Source organism: Oryctolagus cuniculus, chromosome 3 (assembly GCF_964237555.1).
Source record: "Oryctolagus cuniculus chromosome 3, mOryCun1.1, whole genome shotgun sequence".
Classification (NCBI taxonomy): Eukaryota; Metazoa; Chordata; class Mammalia; order Lagomorpha; family Leporidae; genus Oryctolagus; species Oryctolagus cuniculus.
The window spans coordinates 81,507,602-81,528,420 of NC_091434.1; the positions used below are offsets into that span (position 1 = coordinate 81,507,602).

The 20,819-nt window shown below is 45.2% G+C and overlaps 1 protein-coding gene and 1 long non-coding RNA gene across 22 annotated transcripts in view; both read left to right on the forward strand.

Moving 5' to 3' along the window:
• RBMS1 (RNA binding motif single stranded interacting protein 1) overlaps window positions 1–20,819 on the forward strand; it is a 241,187-nt gene that overhangs the window by 93,321 nt on the left and 127,047 nt on the right. For 2 of the 21 annotated variants that reach the window (XM_051849536.2, XM_051849538.2), the window contains exon 1: window positions 1,997–2,426. The exons of 14 other annotated variants lie outside the window; for them this stretch is intronic. In XM_051849536.2, coding sequence (XP_051705496.1) covers window positions 2,355–2,426 — 72 coding nt within the window. In that variant the 5' untranslated portion in view covers window positions 1,997–2,354. Of the gene's footprint in view, window positions 1–1,996; window positions 2,427–20,819 lie in introns of those variants that run through there. 5 more of the 21 variants (XM_070070769.1, XM_070070774.1, XM_070070767.1 and 2 more) reach the window with 4 other exon arrangements.
• Window positions 2,444–20,819, forward strand: part of LOC138848991 (uncharacterized) — a 36,416-nt gene continuing 18,040 nt past the window's right edge. The window contains exon 1 of the long non-coding RNA XR_011387283.1: window positions 2,444–20,573. This is a non-coding gene — a long non-coding RNA (uncharacterized lncRNA). The remainder of the gene's footprint in view (window positions 20,574–20,819) is intronic.

The window sequence follows — 20,819 nt, forward strand, 5'->3', positions numbered from 1 at the left end:
ATTTTAGAGAGTCATTTTAATATTCTTTTGGTAGTTTTAGTATATCTTAATACTTAGTATTATAAATCTTCTGGAATTTAGTTTAATTTTTATTATCACTTTAAAACGGTTCTTATCCCTGTAAAAAACCATTTCAGCTATCCAATCAAGTGTTAGCATTCTGGAATGACCTCAGAGTAGTGCCATAGAAAAATTAATCTATGCTGTTCTTCTGTGGTTATTCTGTGGTTTCCTATGAGACCAGTCATGACATTGAGGTTGGACATGGATTTTTTTTCCATAGATGATTCTGAGGCCTTGAGCATTATGTCCTCAGGAAAAGGCAACAATGACTTGAACAGTTCTAACTGAAACCTACTTCATATCTGTGCTTGACAAGAGTTGTAGTGAGGGAGTCAGCAAAAGGGCAGCCAACACAGTTGTGTAGGGACGGAGGAGCAGAGGATGGTTTAGCATATATGGGACTCACATACAGCTGAATGCTGCCTGTGCTGTGTTTGTTGCCCAATCTCTTGAAGAAACAAACATTTTACTGTGAATCTTATCTCACAAGTTTTAACTTGTCCACTGTGTACCTAGGACTGTGCCCAGAATAAATTCCTTTGTTGCCTTTTTTTCCCCGAATGAAAAGAATTAGACATTTCATGTGTGTTAAAACATTATGTGTATAGTTTTAATAGATGAGATTCGCTGATTCTCATCATTTTTGCTGGAGAATGTTGGGAGCTCTTTCCAGTATGGAAGGGGCTCACTCAGCCACTGAGGTAGCAGGATGGGCATCTTTCAATTCTTCGCCACTGGAAAAGCCCTTGAATGGCCATGGCTTTGCCGGAGACTCCATTTCGGTGGGAGACGCGTTGCTTTCCTGGTGGTAAACAGAAGTCAAGTCCCTTGCCTACATAAGCAAGCTATGATGAAGCTGCGATTTTCCTTTACCATAGCTGACTGGCTTTCGCAGGAAGGTGTTAGAATCTAGAGGCCCTGGAAGAACTCTGTAGTGCACACCCACGGTGATACTTCTCTGCAATACCCACCAGGGAACCCCACTGGGGAACAGGCCAGCCCGCAAGACGGCAAACCCGGCACAACCACCGGTCCACAGCTCCTTGCCGTCGGGCTTTCCGCACTGGGCTGGTTCCGGGCTTCACGCAGCCCCCCAAAGCTGGTGGAGACAGGGGAGCAGCGTGAGGAGCAGCCCTCCCAGCGAACAAAGGAAATCACCTCCTCCCTTTGTCCCTTTTCTTGTCGAGTTTCTGTCTCTTGAAGAGAACGCGTTGATGTCCCATCTAACAATGCACGCAAGGAAGGGCTGCGCTTTTCCAGGTCTTAGCCGGGACAGAAGCCCTTCAAGGGTCGGCCTTGACCTCTCCTCGCCGCCCACTTGCTATTGTCACCTCGAAGGAAAGCTTGTTAACTCTGGCGCAGGAGCGAAACCCCACAGCCCCCGCAGCCCCCAGAGAGGCGCCGGGCGGTGGAGACCCGTTCCCTCGGCTGCAGTTGCAGCGTGGGAATGGCGGGGTGTGTGGCTCAGAGCTCTGCCGAGGTCCGTCCAAGTAGGGGTGACTGCCCGCACCATTCCCGTGACGGCGTAGTTTGGAAGATGCGGGAACAGAGAGAACACCTGGGGGCCAGTTCGCCTCCTGCCCAGGTGCCAGCGCGATTCCCCGAAGCGACGCCTTCCAAAGGGGGCGTCGAGTGGGGCTGCAAAGTGGCCACTCGGGCATCGAACCGAGGGGGAACCGACCGGAGGGGGGCTTGGCTACTCCAAGGAATGTGCGGCATGCGGGGAGCCAGACCCAACCATTGCACCAGAGCGGGGGCGCCGGCGGCTCCCAGGGCTGCGCGGTCCCAGCCCGGGCCCCGGCCCTAAAAGCCGGGCGGGAGAGCGCGGAGGCCGCGCCCAGCGAGCGGGCGGGCGGGCGGGCGCGGAGGCGCGGGTGGGCCTGGGCGCGGCGCGAGGCGGTGCGCGGCCGCCTCCCCGCCCCCGGCCGGCGCGCTCTCGGGGCGGTGGTTGAGGCCGCGGTAGGTGGGGACGCGGCGGCGCTGCTCCTCCGCTGCCGGCAGGAGAGTCGGCGGCGCCGCCAGCTCCGCGCGCGAACTCCCGTCCATGGCACGCAGGGCGGCGGCCGTCCGAGCTGCTCGAGTCTCGCCCGCCGCCGGCGCGCCGCACTTTTAGGCGAGTGCGGGGGTCGAGAAGTCCTCCCGGAGCTGCAGCCCCGGCCGGCCGCCGCCGCGCGGCGAGAGGGAGTTCCCGGAGCGGCCGCGGCCCCGGCCCGGCCGGCCCCCGCCCTGCGCCCTCCCCTTCGCGGCGAGGCTGCCCCGCGCCCGCCGCCCGCCGCCCGCCGCCCGCCGCGATGATCTTCCCCAGCAGCAGCGGCAACCCCGGGGGCAGCAGCAGCAGCTGCAGGACGCCCTATCGCAAGCAGGTGAGGCGGCGCCGGGATGCCGCGCGCTACAAAGGGCGGCCGCGGCGCTCGGCCGGCGCCGCGGCTCCTCGGAGGCACCGGGCTGGGCGGTGACCTTGTTTCCCCAGAAGGCGGCCCGCGGACGGCTCGGGCGGGCGACCTTAGCAGGGGAGATGCCCTGGCCCTGCGGGTCGAGCCGGCAGGGTGGGACGTGGGGAGGAGGGAGAGGTGGCGAGAGCCAGAGAGCGCCGGGCCGGGGGGCTTCGCCCAGCTTCTGCAACAAGTTTGGGCTTCCCCCCGACACCTTTGTGTGTGCAAGAGTACGGCAGTAAGTCGCAACGTCGCTTTGCAGTGCTCACTTGGAGCCTCCAAGAACCTGTCTGATTCGCAGGAAACCCGGAAGGCGTGCGTGTGTGTGTGTGTGTGTGTGTGTGGTGTTCGCGCGCGCCCCCTCCTTATTTAAAAAAAGAGAGAACGAAACAGGAACTTCTGTCACTTTCTCAAGGTTTTCAGTTTTCAGAAGCACAGGGAAATCCTGTGACATCCTCGCTGCAGAGATACTTGGAGAAGCCTGAGTCATAACATGTCTTTTCCTATTTTCATACCGTTTCATACATTTTTTAGCAGATTGAACTCCAGAGGCACTTCAGTGGTTAGATCAGAATCCCCTGCCGGGAAAAGGAATGGAGCTGAGAGCTTAGACTTTCGGCCTTTTGTTTTGTTTTTCATCTTTGTTTTTAAAAGAAGGTTCCTTGAAGCCATGTTGGGCGAAATCTCCCGGAGCCCTTCAGCAGGAGCAATAACAAAACCTAGCTTTAAATTATGTAAAAAATGTGCGGGTCTGTTTGGAAAAGGTTAAACTGATTTAGAGGTCAGTGGCAAGATGCTTGTTGAGAAAACAAAAACACGATTGCAGATATTTTTCCTCCATAATAAATCTCTTGTCTCCATCCTTAGCCACTGAGACAAATCAATTAAGTTATTATCCCAATAATGATACCAGCGAACTGAATCCTTTTATGCCGGCCGTGGCTCCATTAAGATCGGGACCAAAGGCAAGTAATGCTGGTGGCTTGCCTCTAGAATTAATTCTGATGTCCAGTTCTTGTTCTTGGAGTCATTTCTGGGTGGGCATCTCCTAGCATGAGTCTGTATCTGCAAGTATTTTGGCAGTGTCAAAAAGTCATGTTTTCTGTCTTCTGGTCTATGGTTCTTTTACACGTGAAATGCCCCTCAACAGGCAGTAAACACACCCTGTTCCATGTGCCCTTGATGCTGAAATTAATGGAACTTTTACTTGGGTTAAGAAGATGTCTCTTCCTTTAATTAAAAGAAAATAAAGCCTGCATTCGTGACTTGGTTGACGTGTATGGCAGAATTGTCAGGATTCAGGAGCAGGCGTCTTTAAACTCTTTTCCTGGGGCTTCATTGAAAATAAATGCCCTCGGATCTACCACACTTCCCTCAACTTCATAGGTGAAGCCAATTTCCCATAAATATTCTTCTCTCAACCCCTCCTCCCCCTCCCACCCCACTTACCTGCAAGGATGGCTAATTATGTTAAGGCCTTGTGTATGCATTTATTTGTTGTCAAAACCCAGCGGGGTGTTAGCTCTGAAAAGGGGGAAAAGCTCTGAGGGCGAGGCCTTTTGCTGCGAGGGGCTGGAGGTTTTGTGTGTGCAGGGGGACAGCCTGCTGGTCTGGAGCAGGCTGATAAGATGCTGTTCTTCTCCTAGGGCTCTCCTTAGATTCAAAGACTGAAAGGGCTGACTGAATCAGAAAAACAAACAGACTTTCTTTTTTCTATAGGCAAAGAAAGAAATGAATGTGTAGGCATTATACAGACACAAGACCCGGGTACCACTGGTATTTGAGTCAAAGGTTTCTTTTGTTCGTATTTAGCCATTCACTGGGAAAGCACACTTCCAGCGCGGGGACCTGGTTACCATGACTGACTTTTGTGATCTCATCCTGGCTTAGCCTAACCGGGAAGTCTAATTAATGCTTTTTATAAGAGTTCGTGATGTTAAGCTTGCACCTTTCCGTTCTCATTAGTTTGTTCATTTTGATGAAAGCATTGGCAAATCTTAGGTGTATAATGCAGTTTGATTTTTTAACCCAGAAATACACAATCAACTGTGAGAGCTCATTTCAGATAATTTGCCTGAGGGGGAAAAATTCAATGTAAGGAATAGTACTTAAAAATCACCTTTGGGAAGAAAAGAACACACCCACACTGGGTCAGAATCACTCTTGTATTGTGCATGTGTTAGAGTGGTAGCTAGGAGTCTGGAGTACCTCACTACTTGCGGCTTGCTGTTGTGAATGCTCTCTGTGGATTAAGTGATTTGTTCATCTTGATAGTCTTCTGAGGCAGGTAATGTGCACATCACCATTTCACAGTTAAGAACACAGCGCTGTGGATTAAATAATTTGCCCGAAGTCTGTAGAACCCCAGGCGCAGAGCCAGGATTTGAACCCTGGCTATCAGAGGCTTCAGCAAGTGCCCACTTAACATATGTATCCCAGTAGAAACCTTAGAGCTGATCTGTGTCCTCACCCGCCTCCCTGTGGGTCTCAGAGGTCCACTTTCGGCCCCTCCCACCTTCTGAAGGGCATGCTGAGGTGCTGAGGTGGCAGGTGAGGGAAGAAGTAATGGATGATATGGATGTTCATGGTGTTTGGGAGCAGCAGTAATGTCAACATGCTCCATTGAATGATGGTACAATTCCTAAAACTTTCTACATGTTACATTGGTAAGAGCCAGCCAGTTTCAGTGAAAGCAGGGGTGGGTGGTGCTCATCCCCTTCCTGCCCCCATAGAGGGTAGCCAGCCCATCTGGGAGCACTGATCTCTGGAGTCATCTGGGATAAACAGGATTTTCCTGCATTACAGACCTGTGAGCACATTCAAAATACACCTGGTCTGCTCAAGTCAAAGCGAGACACTTGTAGAGTGATAACCCAGATAAAGGTGGACAAACATGTGCGTCCGACACTATTGACTGTGACTTTGAGATAAATGATATTTGTTCAGCAGATCCAGTCTGGTTTTATAAAAACGGCATCCCAAAAACCAAAATGAAAATGATTTATCAGACCTTTTGTATTGTGACAGTATGCATTGGCTGGGGCTGTCCTTCAGTCCAGTCAGAGCCTAGAACTGGGAACGCAATCCAGGTCTCTCACTAAGTACTTTGAGTCATCACCTGCTGCCTTCCAAGGTCTGCATTAGCAGGCAGCTACAATCAGGATTTAGAAGGAGTTACCAAATCCACTTACTGTGCGGGCATCCTAACTGCATGCAGCAGTTTGTTAGGCCAGCAGCCCACTCCTTTAGTGTGTTTTGAAAGAAAAGAAGTTCTCTATACTTTGAAGCCTTTAAATATAGAAAATGGATATTTCTGTTTTTCCTTGGCTATTCTCTTTATGTTTTCATACTTCCTCTCTGGAACTGCTTTCTTGAGATAGCTGACTCAGTTAGGCCATATATTTTAGTCTTTGCAATTGGTAGGCTACAGCAAGTCCCATTTTGCTAAGTACTGTGTGGTTCTGATGGTTCACAGTGGAGTGTTGGAGGTAAGATTTGAGCTTGCCCTTCTAATAGTTATATTTGTTAAGTGTTGTTACCTTTTCATGAGTGATGTACTTATCTACTCACTTTAAGTCAATTTACATAGTTTGCTGCTTTCTTGAAGATTAACTGGGTGTAGCTGCACGTGAGGAATTCAACAATGATTCAATGTTTGGCCTTGTTTAGGGGATGACATCAAAGCTGCTGATTAATCCTCTTTAAGCAGTTTCTGTTCACGGTGATTTGTGTTCAGTGGACTACGTTTTGTTAAAGTTTGAAGATTACAGTTGTGCGTGGAAGAGATATTTAAATGAACACCATTTGAACCAGTCTCAATTTGTTGTTTTCTTAAGAGAAAGTAAATATATACAAGACACAGAGATTGGAGGCATAACGGAAGGCACCAGAGAATTAAATGGGTATCTATAAGCAATGTCTTGCCTGGTTTTTATGTTATCTCTATGTATTTGTGTTTTAATATTTGAGTCAAGGTGACCGTCTCAAATATCTATCCATAGCCATTTGAAAACTCTAGAATTCTTCATCAGTGATTGCCTCTGTTTTCTGCCAGCTTGCCTTCTGGCACGTCACTCCACTTTCCATAGTTCCCTTCAGGTTTGGAGCACATTTCTAGTTTTTGCTTTTTCCTTCCTTTTAGAGATTGTTGTCAGCTAGGCTCGCCATACACTGGCAATACTTTTATATTGGAGCCTTTTCTTGGTGATGTGGCAGAGTCCGTCTGATCCAAATTTCTGAGAATGTATTTCAGAAGTACTCAGCCAATATATAAATATTTTCAAGGTGTCTGTAATATCCCCTTCCAGCCCCAGTTCTGTCTAATCCTCACAACACCCATATAAAATAGAGAAGGGTTTGGATTTTGAGGCAATGAAATTGAGTGGCCTAGCTGGTGAAAGGCAGGTCCCTGGGGTCAAGGGCTGTGTTTGCTACTAGGAAAAAGAGAAGGAAGCTCAGTCAAGAACAGCTGTAGCCTCCCTGCACTTCCCTTTATTTGGCCTCCCAAAGACATGTGGCACACAGAACAGGCTAGATTTCAGCTTGGGGAATTGTGGCTCTGTAATTTATTAGTATTTTTTGTTTGTTCCATGAAGGCCTTCACATTGTCAGATAACATGCTAGATGTTGAATTAAATTTGAATTTCAGCTAAACAGTGATTTCTTCGGATAAGTATCTCAAATACTTTGTCACGCTGTGTATTTTTGTTCATTAAATCCAGCAACCCTACCTTAGGGGAACCCAACTGATGTATTAAAACTAGGTATTTTTAAAAAGTCATGATCAAACAACATACTCTTCCTATTTTTTCACTTGAAATTTTGCATATTAGCATGTTCTTTCAGCCCTGGTAGTAATGGAAATCTCACATTTCACTTTCTTAAGCCATTTGGTCAGTGTTTCCTCCTCCACTAAGTCCAATCTGCCTCTATCGTATTTGCATGCTTTTCTGCTTAGCCTCCTAAACCTCCATTTCCACTAAGTAAAAACAGTAGTGCTCATTTCACAGGGTGGTTGTGGCTAAATCTTCCAAAGTATTATTACTGTTAATGTCCCTGGGGAGCATGCAACAGCAGGGGGTCCTGGGAGAAACTTGCATGGTCCTGGGAAGTGTGACACAGCCTCCTAAGAACGGGCAGGCTGTGTTTATAGCATCTCCGGAGGGACCAAGTTTAGAAGGTGGAACCGCTTCAAAAGGGATAATGACCTAGAGGCTGAAAATGAAATTTTCCACTACCTTTTAAAAAGATAACTAAAATGAAATACAAAATGGGTCCCCTTATATTTTTAAACAATTGTCATAGATTAAGCTCTTCATAGCAGTTTACTTACCCCTCTTTGGGGAAGAAAAGTCCTTTAGTCCTTTCTGCATTTGTTGCAAATATATGCTGAGGGAAGCAAGGAAAACTGCTGCTTTTTAGTTTGCTTGAAAACTGACAGGTGATATTAATGTATGCACGGGTATTTCCTAAGTTCTTTGTCTTGTATGTTTTGTTTTCAAAGATGTTCTTTTTGTATAACTCAGGAAAAAAAAATTAGTGGAAGGAGTTGGTCCTTGGACATCTATAGGCATGTAGGTGTCTGTTTTTAAACTTACAACTGTACAGATTCTTTGCTTAACTCATTCTAAAAGGTTGGCAAACTATAATAGGAGAGATGAAAACTTATCCTGAAATTAGGTAAGGAAAAAGATTCAAACAGAGCAAGCTGAGTTCTGTATTAAAATAGTAATTAAGTGCAACTGTCAATGTACACGAAATGAAAGGAGCAGCAGCAGAACTCTGCTACACAAAACAGCAGGCTAACAAGTAGACATCTTAGTTGGGCCCCATTTACTCATTTAAACATATGAAATTTCATATGGATGTAACATAAACTAGTAATGTTTCCTGTTTGTTGTGTTTTTTTTTTTTAAACCTGGAAGGAAATTATCAAAATTTTAACACGTAGTTTTCTCTCATGTAGAATTAAGAGTGACTTTTTTTATGTAATTCATTACATTTTTGTCAAGTTTGTAGTCCTTCTTGTCTCCCACAATGACCATACAATCCTTTGTTATATAGAAAGAGTGGAAAACCCCAAAGAATTCCTGTTGTTGAGAATTCCAGCAAATACTGTGAAAGTGCTGCTTGCCTCTAGCACATGGGTTTTCAGAAGCAATCCTTCCCCTCCCTTATAACTTTGTATTATTTTTATTTCATGCAAACACCTGTGTCACCTTTTTGGAAATTATTTATCCCTGACAGATACTATTTTATATGTATTTTAGGCAAGTCTTCTATACTTTTTAGAGAACTTTTTTTAAGGCATTAATTTATCCATTTGGGTTAGTAGGGGGTGGGCAGAGAATGTAGCTATGTATGTGAAATTTCAAATCCAGATTACTTTCCAGGAGAGTAGCTTTGTAGATACTGAGGAATGATCACCATTGCCTGTTTTCATTTGACTTACCGGTACGTTTAAATATAGCTCTTTTGTGGACAGATACCCCCTCCCCAACACACACATTTAAGAAGTATGACTGAGTTCTACTTATGATGGAATTCCCTGAATTTATCTTATTTTTAATACTCAGTGATTGTCTTCACTGAAAACTTCCCTTCAGTTGTGAGCTCTTCCAGGGACAGTGTGGGGGAGGTGTGGCATCTTTGGGTCTTCAGGGTCTCATGGACCCATGAGGGCTTCTGTGAGAAGTGCATAGTATAGATATGTCAGCGCTGTAGGAGCAGTTGTTAGTGTGTAACCCAGAGGGTCTCTCTCTCTGGAGAGTTTCAAATGAAAGGAGGAAGACAGAGTGCTGGAGGGGAGAGTGAAAGACAGAGACAGAGAGAGGGAGGCAGGGAGCCAGAGGGGGCAGAGGGAGAGAAGGAAGGGGAGAGAGGGAGGAAGCAGTATTACCTTATTAGGCTATTACTTTGCTAATTAATGCATCACTTGACAAAATCTGTGCAAGGCTCATTATTTTGGTGTTGAGTAGATTGGGAACAAACATGTAGTTTCATTGTTTGGCATTAACTCAGATGCTTCTATCCTATTTTTTCCTTTAGATCAGTGGTGTGACTTCAGTCCTCTGTTCTAAGACAAGATCTCTTTGTGTCTTTCCTTTTAGGAGAGGTGTCCATAAATCACCCTTTTGGAAGACCATTTATAACCAACTCTGGCCTTTTTATCCAAATATTCTGTCTTTGTATTCCCAGTTTGATAGGTCAAATGTATCAGACTAACTCAAGAGAGTAAAGATAAATTCTTTTATTTAGCTGAAACTGTAACAGAAGCTCAGAAACATTGTGTTTAAAAGTTACTGACTATGTAGCATAAGTTAAATGGTTTTTCAAACAGATATGAATCCCTAGGAAGCAAACTGGTGGCATGCAGGAGATACAGTGTTGAAACCAGGGAAAGCAGTGAGCTAGCTGCTAAGGCCACCGAGAGAGATGATAGAGGACCCCCTCCCCCATCCCATGCAGTTCCACTATAGGCAGGAGTGACCAGATTTTATAGCTATTTGAATACCTGAAGTCTTAAATGTTCTAAAAGATTTTGTCCGTTGGCTATTTTCTGGGATTTGTCAAAGGGACCTGAATCTTCCAAAAGATTCTGTGATTGCATGTGGAAGCAGGACTTGAAGATGATGCCAGCATTTCTAATTCAGCAGTGGGATTATTGGTTGTGTGGTGTAGGAACGTCACAGCACAGACATGAAGAAAGAAAAGACGCTCTTTACTAGGTGACTAGAGAGTAGTTCAGGTCCTCAGGGTGCAGGGCAGAGGTTGCAGGGCAGGATCAAGCTGCTGACATGGATGAGCACAGAGCCCAAGGCTAGAAGGTGCTGTCACAGATGGGGAGTGGTGGCAGTGTACAAGGATGCAATAGAATGGAGTGAAGCTACTGTGCAGAAAGCATTGACACGATGTGACTGGTGACAAGGTGGAGAGAGGAGGATCTTAGGAAAAGAAGGTCCTAGGGTTCTAGTCTTAAATGATTGGAAAAATGGAAAGTTAGTTACAGGGACTTTCTACCTTATTTTAGCGTTAATATCAATGGGGGAAGGAATTCTTGAATTCTGAATTCTCCTGATACTCAGTGGCCAGACACCAGGATCGCAAGTGAAGTGTCTAGGTCAGTTTCTCCTAGGGAAGAATTGTCAGCGTAAGTGGCTAATCACACTCCCAGTGAGGACCACTGTAAGAACTCATTTTGGATTCAGAAAATATCTGTAAACACATCTTCACTGCTTGCTTGGGATTGCCTTAATTCAGTTGGAGGCTGCTTCAAATGGTTGCTGGATTTTCCTGTTTGACCTGGACTCTCATGCACATACACACCAATACATATATTTGCATATATATATGCATAAGTCTCTCGGTGATATATACTGTCTGTAACTGTACTGTTGTCTGTTACGTCTATAGCATGATGTACGTTAGTTATGGTAAAACATTTTCTTCCTCAACAGGAATATGGAAGGTAGACAAGTAGGATGATAAAGGGGTTAGAGTATTCATCCTACCAAAATTAAATAATTTTTTAAAAAAGGTAGTGAGTCTTTTTGGCCATTTCAAGCTGGCCATACGAATTATGTATTACTCTGTATACTCCAGTCCCAGAAAATGTGTCATAGCAGTTGAAAATACAAGAATCTTCAAAAAGTTCATGGGAAGTGCGTGTTGTGGATGAAACTGTATATGAAATTCAAGATTTTTTGTCACCACAATAAATTTATCTTTTTATTCCATTTTCCACAAACATTTTGAAGTACCTTCATATAGAACTAGAGCAGCTGGGGGAAGAAGCCCCTGACCACCTCTGACTTTGTAGGTAGAGTGTTAGGACTGGCTCTGAGTGCTCGAGGGAGAGGTGTTAAGACAAGACAGGGGGCTTCCCTTGAGGAGCACAGATTCTGTTCTGAAGAGTAAGTTGAGCCTTTGGCAAAGTAAAGAAATGACCAAACACAGGGGGAATCCAGAGAGTGGCACAGAGGCCAAGGAGGAATAAAGTTTCAGGAGGTGGTCAGCTCTGTTAAATGTTGCCAAGAGGTCAGGGAAGACAAAGGCCAGTAAAAGGCTGTTGGAATGGCCATGGGGAGCGCTTTGTAAGCCTTTGAGATGCAGGTTTCAATGGAGCCCTGTGTGTGTGGTGGGGCCAGAGAGGGGCAGCCTCAAGCACATTCCAAAGGGTTTAAAGAGTGATGGAGTCAAGAGCCTGTGTCTTCTGGGGAAAATCAGACTCTGAAAGAAATGAGAGTCCTTCCTGAAATTTTCAAAATCTGCAGCCTGGAGACAGGATTGTTTTAGCATCCGACTGTAGCTGTAGTTACTAGAAAAAAGAGGGAATCTCTGAAAGCCGGTCTTCCTTTTAAGAAAGATTGAGGTGGAGTTTGTCTTAGTGGAAAGGGACCTCCTCAGGAGTTTGCTGTCAGCAGGACAGGGAGGAGCAGGGCTGTGTACAGGGGATGAGGAGGAAGGCCTGTGAAGCTCCACCTTTTGAAAGCTCATGTTTCAGTAAAGAGGCAGAGTCCTGTGTTGATTGACACACACTCACACCAAAAGATGAGAGTCTGGGGATACGGGGAACATTCCAAAGGGGATGAAGGAAAGGGCCCCTGAGCTATGGTGAGGGCCCTGGGGGCTTAGGTCTGAGTCACTCTGACCCATTTCCAGCAATCCGTGGAGGCAGGAGAGAACCTGGACAATGGGTTTGTGTGGGCCTTGGCATTGGAAAGGTGTGGACGATGTGAACATTGGGAGAATTGCTTTGAAAGGCAGGTGAATGAACTTTCAGAACAAGGAGCGGCATTAAGGTTCTGGTAAGATTAAAAAGAAAGCCCCTGGGAGACAGGTGAGACATAAAACAGATGGCATTATTAGGGGCCATCTTGAAGGGTGAGTAGTTCCAGGACCCTTCACTGGCAGTGTTGGGAGGATGAAATGAAGTAATACTTACGTGCCTGTCTGGCACTGAGTAAGGACTCAAGTGATTATAATCATTAAAGTGTGACTCTTGTATAAGTTACTCCTTGTTGCAACTACTGTAATATTTGTGTAAATCAAATCATTTCAACCAGACTTCCACCAATCATGAACCACAAATCAAAGGAAATTGTTCTTTTTTTATTCAAAAGGCAGAGAGAGAGCGAGAGCGAGCAATCAATGTCAATATTGAGTTCTTCCATCTACTGGTTCATTCCCCTGAATAGCCCCAATAACTGGTGTTGGACCAGGCTGAAGCCAGGAGCCTGGAACCCTGTCTGGGTGTCCCGCGTGGGTGGGAGGGGCTCTAGTATTCAGGCCATCTTCTGCTGCCTTCACAAGCACATTAGCAGGGAGCTGGATCAGAGGTAGAGCTGCTGAGCCTTGAACCAGTGCTTTGATATGGAATGCTGGTGTTGAAGCCTTGACTTAACTTGTAGTACCACAGTGCCACTTAACCTGCTGTGCCACCAAAGCTGGTCCCAAATTGTTAATTTTTTAATCTGAGCCATTAGCTAAACTTCAGTTTTAAGACACCATCAAACCATTTCAAAACATCCTAAGTTGATTTAGAGAAAGAAAAAGGGGGATGGATATAGGTGTGGATCCCAGTTTCATTTATTAGCACTGTGACTGAAAGCTCCTTAAACTTTCTGGTTCTTAATTTTTTTCAGTGGCAGAACTAGGGACAAGTCTAGATAGAGTCATAAATGGGACACAACTTGTCACACTACCAGCACAGGCACTGTGGCTCTTTCCTTCCTCTTCTGGGTGTCTTAACACATCAGTTTACACAAAGAGTGTCTTGAAGGATGGGTCAAGGAAATCCTGTAGTCCTAATGGTGGAAGAAAACTGACCTTTCTAAGCATTAGCAGAAAGTACTCTCTGATGAGAAAGATCTCATAGAGAATCGCAGTTCTCTATGGGGAAATGGTTCTTTTCAGAACCTGCCCTATCCAGGATTAAGAGTCAAACAAGTTAATATGAGTTAAAATGCTCTACAAGCGCTATGGAGATGTTACTCAGCTTCTGAAATGAATGCTCCAAACTGTTGTGCAAGTATTTTGCTTCTTTCAGCGTCTGCTTTTATATTCATGAAGTTTATTGTTTAAAGCTTCTTTGCCCAGATTGTATTCATGGAGACACTCACATTCTATTAAATATTGCAAGTGTCGCAGAAATTAGAATATTCAGTGCTCAAAAAAACTTGGTAAATGTTACATTCTACATACTATTGCCTGGGACGGTAACAGAATAACCGATCACACTCAAGATTCTGGAAAGTCCTGCAAGGAAGCCATTTGTTCAGCTTTATATATTTCATTGTTTTCCTAGAACTAACCACAAAACCACTTAGTCCTAGAATATTCTTGAACGAGTTTGGGGAACACTGATTTAGAGGAACCTTTTGCATTTTAAAGTGGGAAAGGACAATAGAGGTTATCTGGACCAGCTTACTTAATTTACCTAGAAGAGAAGAAAATCCAAGAACATCAAGTGGTTTGTCCAAAGTGTTTACTTCTCCAAATATGCCACATGGTTGCCCGGTGCTTTTCTAAGGGCCTTTAAAGAACATATCCTTTTTTTTGAAAAATCACTGATAAAACTTTGGAACTATTTTCAAATGGGTTCCCCCTCCAGCTCCCAATAATTTTCTGAACAAAGTAACCTTTAGTGGTGGTGTATTGCATGTTATCTTCAGAAAGACTAATACCTGTCAATACTTATTACTTTTTTGCTTATAATTTCTCCTCTCATAAGATCACTCCCTCTACCCCCATTTTATAGCTTCTTAAAGCACTTATGGAATCAAGATAACTGACTTGAGAAATCGATTTAGTTGAAAATATCAGTGATCTGGAAAAACCACACATTCTAATTATTAATGAATACACTTTTGCCCTCTAAATTAGTTTGTCTTTTTTCGTATAATTGGCTGTGGGTAGATAAATTTGCATATTTTTAATCCCCTTCCTGCCTGACTTCTTACAGCATGCAAGATTTACTCTGTGGTTTCTAGGTGCAAGTTCCTGTGTAGAAGAAACCACAATCAAGACGTTGTAACCCTACTGTGTTGAAGGCTCAGCTGGACCACACCACTGTGTTCTTGAAAACTTTGGCCACTCCACCTTACTGCCCTTTCTTGTGACTTTATATATATATTGCAATTATATACTTAATTTCAGACACAAATTACTTGCTTTGTAGCATTTCTGTTTTTAACTAGTTTTAGGTTCTTAGATGCCTAGTCTGAAAAACTGTGGTAGGTGTTTGCCAGGGGCCCTTACCCACTGTTTTTGTTACCTGCAACATCAAATTTTACCCTGCACCAATTGTGTGGGTTGGGACTGTTTTGGGTGAAGTGATATGAGGGAATATCTGTTATCTCATGTGTTATTACAAAAGAAGTGTGGTAAATTAGCCCCTAAAGAACCTGAAGAGATCAGCTTTTCCCACTATGCATTGTAGGGGTGAGGATCTTTCAACATCACATTGCTTATTTGTAACAGAGCCAGGGCTAGAACCCTTGTGTCCTGACTGTCACTGTAGTCTGGGCCTTTGCCCACAAATCCAGCTTGGATTATCATTCATTCAGTCAGTCAATATTTTAGAGCCCATTATGAGCCAAGCTCTGTGTTGGGTCCTGAAAATAATAACTAACGATTCTGTTCTCAGCCTTGTAAGTCTAATATATATATACCTGTGGAGCAGGTATAGAAATAACTTTGAAAGGGAGAAAATAATGCCAATGAGGTTAAAATACTTTAAAAATATAGAGTAAGAACATTTCTGACCTGTGACTGTCAGACTCCAATTGACCTGAATTTAGACAATGTTTTCATGCAGGTAGGTTTGATTTGATTCCAGGATAAGAACAGAATTCTCACTCATTCAGCTGCTTTGTGTTGGCTCTCACCTTTGTTACTTTACTCTTTAATTGTGTGAAGTTGCTTATTAGGCGACAAGGCAGAATAGAGAAGAAAAGGAAGTATATTTCCATGTTCTCGGCTTTAGTTCATTGTGAAATTTGGTTTTAAGTTCTTTAAAAGTGATACAGAGAAATTAGAGAACACTAAGAAAATCGAGCAAAAAAGATTGAAATTCAATTTCTGAGAGGCTGTTTTCTCATTGTCCTCTAGTCAGCTGTATGAAGAGAGATTGGAAAACACAAATAGTATTTATGGAGTTCAGATTATTGACAGTCAAGAGAAATAATCTGTAAAGGTTTGTTTAGGATTTGGTCTTATATTTTGCAGACTATCTAGTTGGGGTGGCTTGGCAAATGCTTGTCTGTAAAGGGCCCGGAGTAAATTTTAGGGTTTTTTTGTTTGTTTGTTTGTTTGTTTTGTTTTTTGGTTTTTGGGTTTTTTTGTTTTTTTGTTTGTTTGTTTGTTTGTTTTTGACAGGCAGAGTGGACAGTGAGAGAGAGAGAGAGAGAGAAAGGTCTTCCTTTGCCGTTGGTTCACCCTCCAATGGCCACCGCGGCCAGCGCGCTGCAGCTGGCGCACCGCGCTGATCCGATGGCAGGAGCCAGGTGCTTCTCCTGGTCTCCCATGGGGTGCACACTTTTATCCTAGCTTCGAGGGACTCCAGTCTTGACATGACCTTCTCCCATCGTGCCTATCTGTGTCTGTTTCCAGATTCCTCCCTTTTTATAGTAATACCCATCACGTTGGAGTAGGTCCTTGTTTTACCTTGATTAACTTTTATCAGAGACCCTGTCTCCAACTCAGGTTACATTCTAAGTCACTGAGGTTTAGGACTTCAATCTATTTTGGGGACAAGAGCACACACAGAATGCAATCCCTAACAACTTGGTACCACGCTTTTAATTACTTCAGGCCACGGGTGGGCACTGTCTGGCCCGGGGGCCATATGAGGCCCGTGAAATCACTTGGTCTGGCACCTGCGAAGGCAACCAGAGGCAGGACTAGAAAGTCAGTGAATCTGTAGTAGGCTAATTTTTGGTTGTGTGGCCTGAAAATTATGTTTCCAAATATGCAAATGGCCCTTCGCTGAAGAAAGGTTCCCCACCCCTGCTTTAGGCAAGAGTCATCAGTTGGGCCCTAACGAAAGGCATAGTGCTTCCTGACTCACTCATGGTCACATTCCTGTCCACACAGCAGCATTATTCCAGTGGCCCTGTGGTACGTAATGTGGAGGAAATGTGGGGTTGTTGTTTTTAACTTGCTAGAAAGAAGGTAGCTTTACAGAAATAGCTTAATCATGTAAGTGGCTATGGACGTATCCACCTCTGATCACAGCCTTCGGTGACCATGAGTACCTGCCACTTCCCCTGTTCCACTTTGCCCAAGTCTGTTCCCTCCATACTACTTGAAGTTAACTTTTCCTTTCCCTCGTTCCAGCTCTCCATGGGTTCTTACAACTTATCCTCCCTCTCACCTTCAAGTTCATATCTCTTTGTCAAGTTGAAATTCAAGGAAGATATCTCTGGCTCTGCTCTTTCTTTTCTTTCTTTCTTTTTTTTTTTTTTTTTAAGGTTCATTTATTTGAAGGTCAGAGTCACTGAGAGAGCAAGAGACAGAAAGAGAGGAACCTTCCATGCACTGGTTCACTCCTCAGATGACCACAACAGCTAGGGCTGGGCCAGGCCAAAGTCAGGAGCCAGAAGCTTCATTCAGGTCTCCCATGTTGGAGACAGAGGCCCAAGTACTTGTGCCATTTTCTGCTGCTTTTCCCAGACCATTAGCAAGGAGCTGGATCGGACATGGAACAGCCGGGATATGAACCAACACTTGTATGGGATGCTAACATCACAGGCAGTGGGCAGCTTTACCTGACATGCCACCACGTTGGCCCCTCTCCTTTTCCTTTGGTTTCTGCTGTTTACTACATTAGAACAGAGTCCTGTTGTAAAGGGTTTCTGTCTTCTCGCTTGAGGGCTGTGTGAGTGGGTGGAGTGAGAAAGCAGACATGGCCTTTCTCTTGGGGAGGCCGTGAGTTGCACTGCTGCCCATGAAGTTGCTGGGTTCCTGCTGGGGGATGGGAATGAGTCCCTGTCATGATTAGGTAAGCCCTTCATAACCAGGGGATTCTTGCCCATTTGCCCAGTTGCTTTGTAAGTTGTTTTAGAACCATGGTTCTATAAGAATGCAAGACTGTATTCAATCTTAAGTTTGAGTTTTAGGCAAGGATTTAAAGATGTACATATGTTTCATTACTGGTGCCTCGATTTTGTGATGCTCAGCTTTCACTTAAAAAAAAAAAAATTTCCTGGCCAGCACCGCGGCTCACTAGGCTAATCCTCCGCCTTGCGGCGCCAGCACACCGGGTTCTAGTCCCGGTCGGGGCACCGGATTCTTTCCCGGTTGCCCCTCTTCCAGGCCAGTTCTCTGCTATGGCCTGGGAAGGCAGTGGAGGATGGCCCAAGTGCTTGGGCTTTGCACCCCATGGGAGACCAGGAGAAGCACCTGGCTCCTGCCTTCGGATCAGTGCGGTGTGCCGGCTGCAGTGCGCTGGCCGCGGCGGCCATTGGAGGGTGAACCAAGGGTAAAAGAAAGACCTTTCTCTCTGTCTCTCTCTCACTATCCACTCTGCCTGTCCAAAAAAAAAAAAAAAAAAAAAAAAAGTTTCCAGGGGCAGCGCTGTGTTGTAGTAGGCTAAGCCTCCACCTGCAGTGCCACTATCCCATATAAGATGCCGCTCGTGTCTGCTTGTGTCCCAGCTGCTCCACTTCTGATTTAGCTCTCTGCTGTGGCCTGGGAAAGTGTTGGAAGATGACTGAAGTGCTTGGGCCTTACAGCTGTGTGGGAGACCTGGAAAAAGCTCCTGGATTCAGATCAGACCAACTCTGGTCTTTGTGGCCATTTGAGGGAGTGAACCAGCAGATGGAAGACTCTCTCTCTCTCTCTCTCCCCCCCTCTGTCTCTCTCTCTCTCTCTCTAACTCTACCTCTCAAATAAATAAATAAAAGTCCTTAAAAAAAAGTTTCCTCCATTTTTAATTTGCAGAATATGGTGGATATGTCTCATGGCAATGATTTAAAACAACTAAATCAGTCATTTCTCTTTCAAAAGGATTCCCCCTCATCTATATAACAGTTGCTTAATTGCTGGGGTGTTCGTTAGCATTTTGCGCACTGAATCCTCTGTTTGTAACACAGTTTATGTATTTTTTTGCATATTTTGGGGGCACAATATTTGCTGAATCTATTGTCTCTTTACATTTAAAACTTGGATTTGCTCACTTTGAAATCTCCAAAACCACATCCAGCTCATGAGCTTATGTAGCAGTCATAGTTCAGCAAGAATTTATCAGTGCCTGGCATGCTGTGTGTCAGGGAAGGGACCTAGAGAGGACCAGAATGAGGTCATTGGGTCTTCCAGTGCAGCCACTTTGAGACATTTTTGCCACAGTCATGTTGCAACAACTTGTGCAAGGAGAACATGTGGAATTGATTCCATGTCTGAATAGGAGCAGAAGAATCTTGTCTCATCACTGTGTAGGAGGGCCTCTGCTAGGACAGACCATCCTGCCGGATGTGGTTCTGTCTGTAGCCAGGGAAGTATGTAGAGTTGTTAACCTAGAGCTGGACACTGACCCTCTTTATGTATCAATGAATGGGATGCACCTAAAACTTATGACATCTGGACGAGGCTTGGTTGGAAGCGTCAGATCAGGGAAGCACAAGTTGCTTCCATCAGCCAGTACAAAAGAGGATCTGGAGGGTGCGGTCATAGAGTGTGCAGTTTTCCAGGCAGGAGACGCCTTTTCCTGATGGCCAGCGAAAGGTCAAGTGTCCTTTGGAACAGTTGACGGTAGGTGCTGTGGAACAAGGGACATCATGGTGACAGTAATTTGGCATGTGGCAGACACAGCACAGGGCCATGATGTCCTAAAGCCACATCTGCTGGGGAAACTTCAGGATAGGTTTTCTAGATTTTCCCTGGGAGGGACACAGGGCCTCTGAGTTTCAGTGTCACACTGACATGGCCTTTACTGCAAAGGGGTTTCCTAAAGTGTGGTTCCAGCCTACCTACATTGCAATATCCTGATGGCCATTTTAAGATCTTAAGACGAATTAGAAGTTCAACAAGCTCCAAGAGCCATTGAGGAAAAGCTTCCTCCGAGTATTGTTCTGCACATTTGAGTTTCTGAGTGATGAAGAATGAACCGTCTGATAAAGTAGTGGTCTTTGGAGTCTAAGAGTGATGCAGCCAGGAAATGGTTCCAAGTAAAAATGACACATTCATGAGTAACCGACTCAAAAGGGGATCCAGAGGAGAATCGAGACATTTCTCCTAAGGCTGACGTCAGGATAGCCAACAGCACGTGTTCCTTGGACACGCTGATTCTGAATCCCCAGGGAAGCAGGAAAGGGTTGCAGGGGCCTGGCCCTAGGTGTGCTGAGCCAGCTGAGATGCCTGCACCGGACATAAAGCTCAGTTGAAAACTCTGATGCCCTGCCTAGGGACGGGCTTTCTCTGTTCATTCTTCTTTACCCCCTGTCAAATATTTGTCATGTATTTTTCAAGTACCAACCCAAGGTGTGCATGCCTTCTGCGGGTGGGAGGGTCTATGTGACTTGTCGGGGAGGCATGGCAAGGAGGACAGATTCTTGAGCATCTCCACGAGACCCTGAGCACAGGGGGAGCAGGACTGCTGCTGGCAGCAGAGACAGGAAAGGCTACAGAGCTTGAGCCATTGCAGAGACTTCTCCACCCCCAGCACCCGGCCCTCTGTCCCATTAAAGAAGGCATCAGGCAGTTCTGAGCATCTGCTTGCTTAGCCACTGTGCTGGCCTAAGTCTTTTCCCCATCATTACAACCTTCCAGCTCTACCTGCCAATAACGATATGTTGAACTTTTTGACTTCCCTACTGACAGCCATATATTGGTTTGTTAGATTGAGCAGAAAGCAGCCAGGAAAATCAAGGGGTGGGGACGTCCTCGGATTTGATAAATGGACAGGGAACATCCTGTGATCATGTTTGCTGAATATAGGCATTTGCACCCTGTAGAAAACATGCTTCTCAATCCTTCAGAGGACTCCTCGCTAGGAGAAATTGTGTGCCACAGAGAATAGCAGTTGGCTTTCAACAAAGGTACCAGCATGCTGGAAGACAAGTCCAAGACAACAAAAGGAAGGTCAGTAGGAATAAGTAATCATTAAAGCTTCCAACTTCTGGAGATTGGAAGTCTGAGGTCAGGATGTCGTGGTCAGGTGCTCTTTCAGGTTGCACACTTCTGACCTCTGGATCTTAATGGGGCAGATGGAGCCACAGAGCTTCCTGGGGTCTATTTTCTAAGGACCCCAATTCCATTCATGAGCGCTCCACCCTCATGACCTAAATTACCTTCCGAAGGCCCCAGCCTCCTAATACTGTCACACTG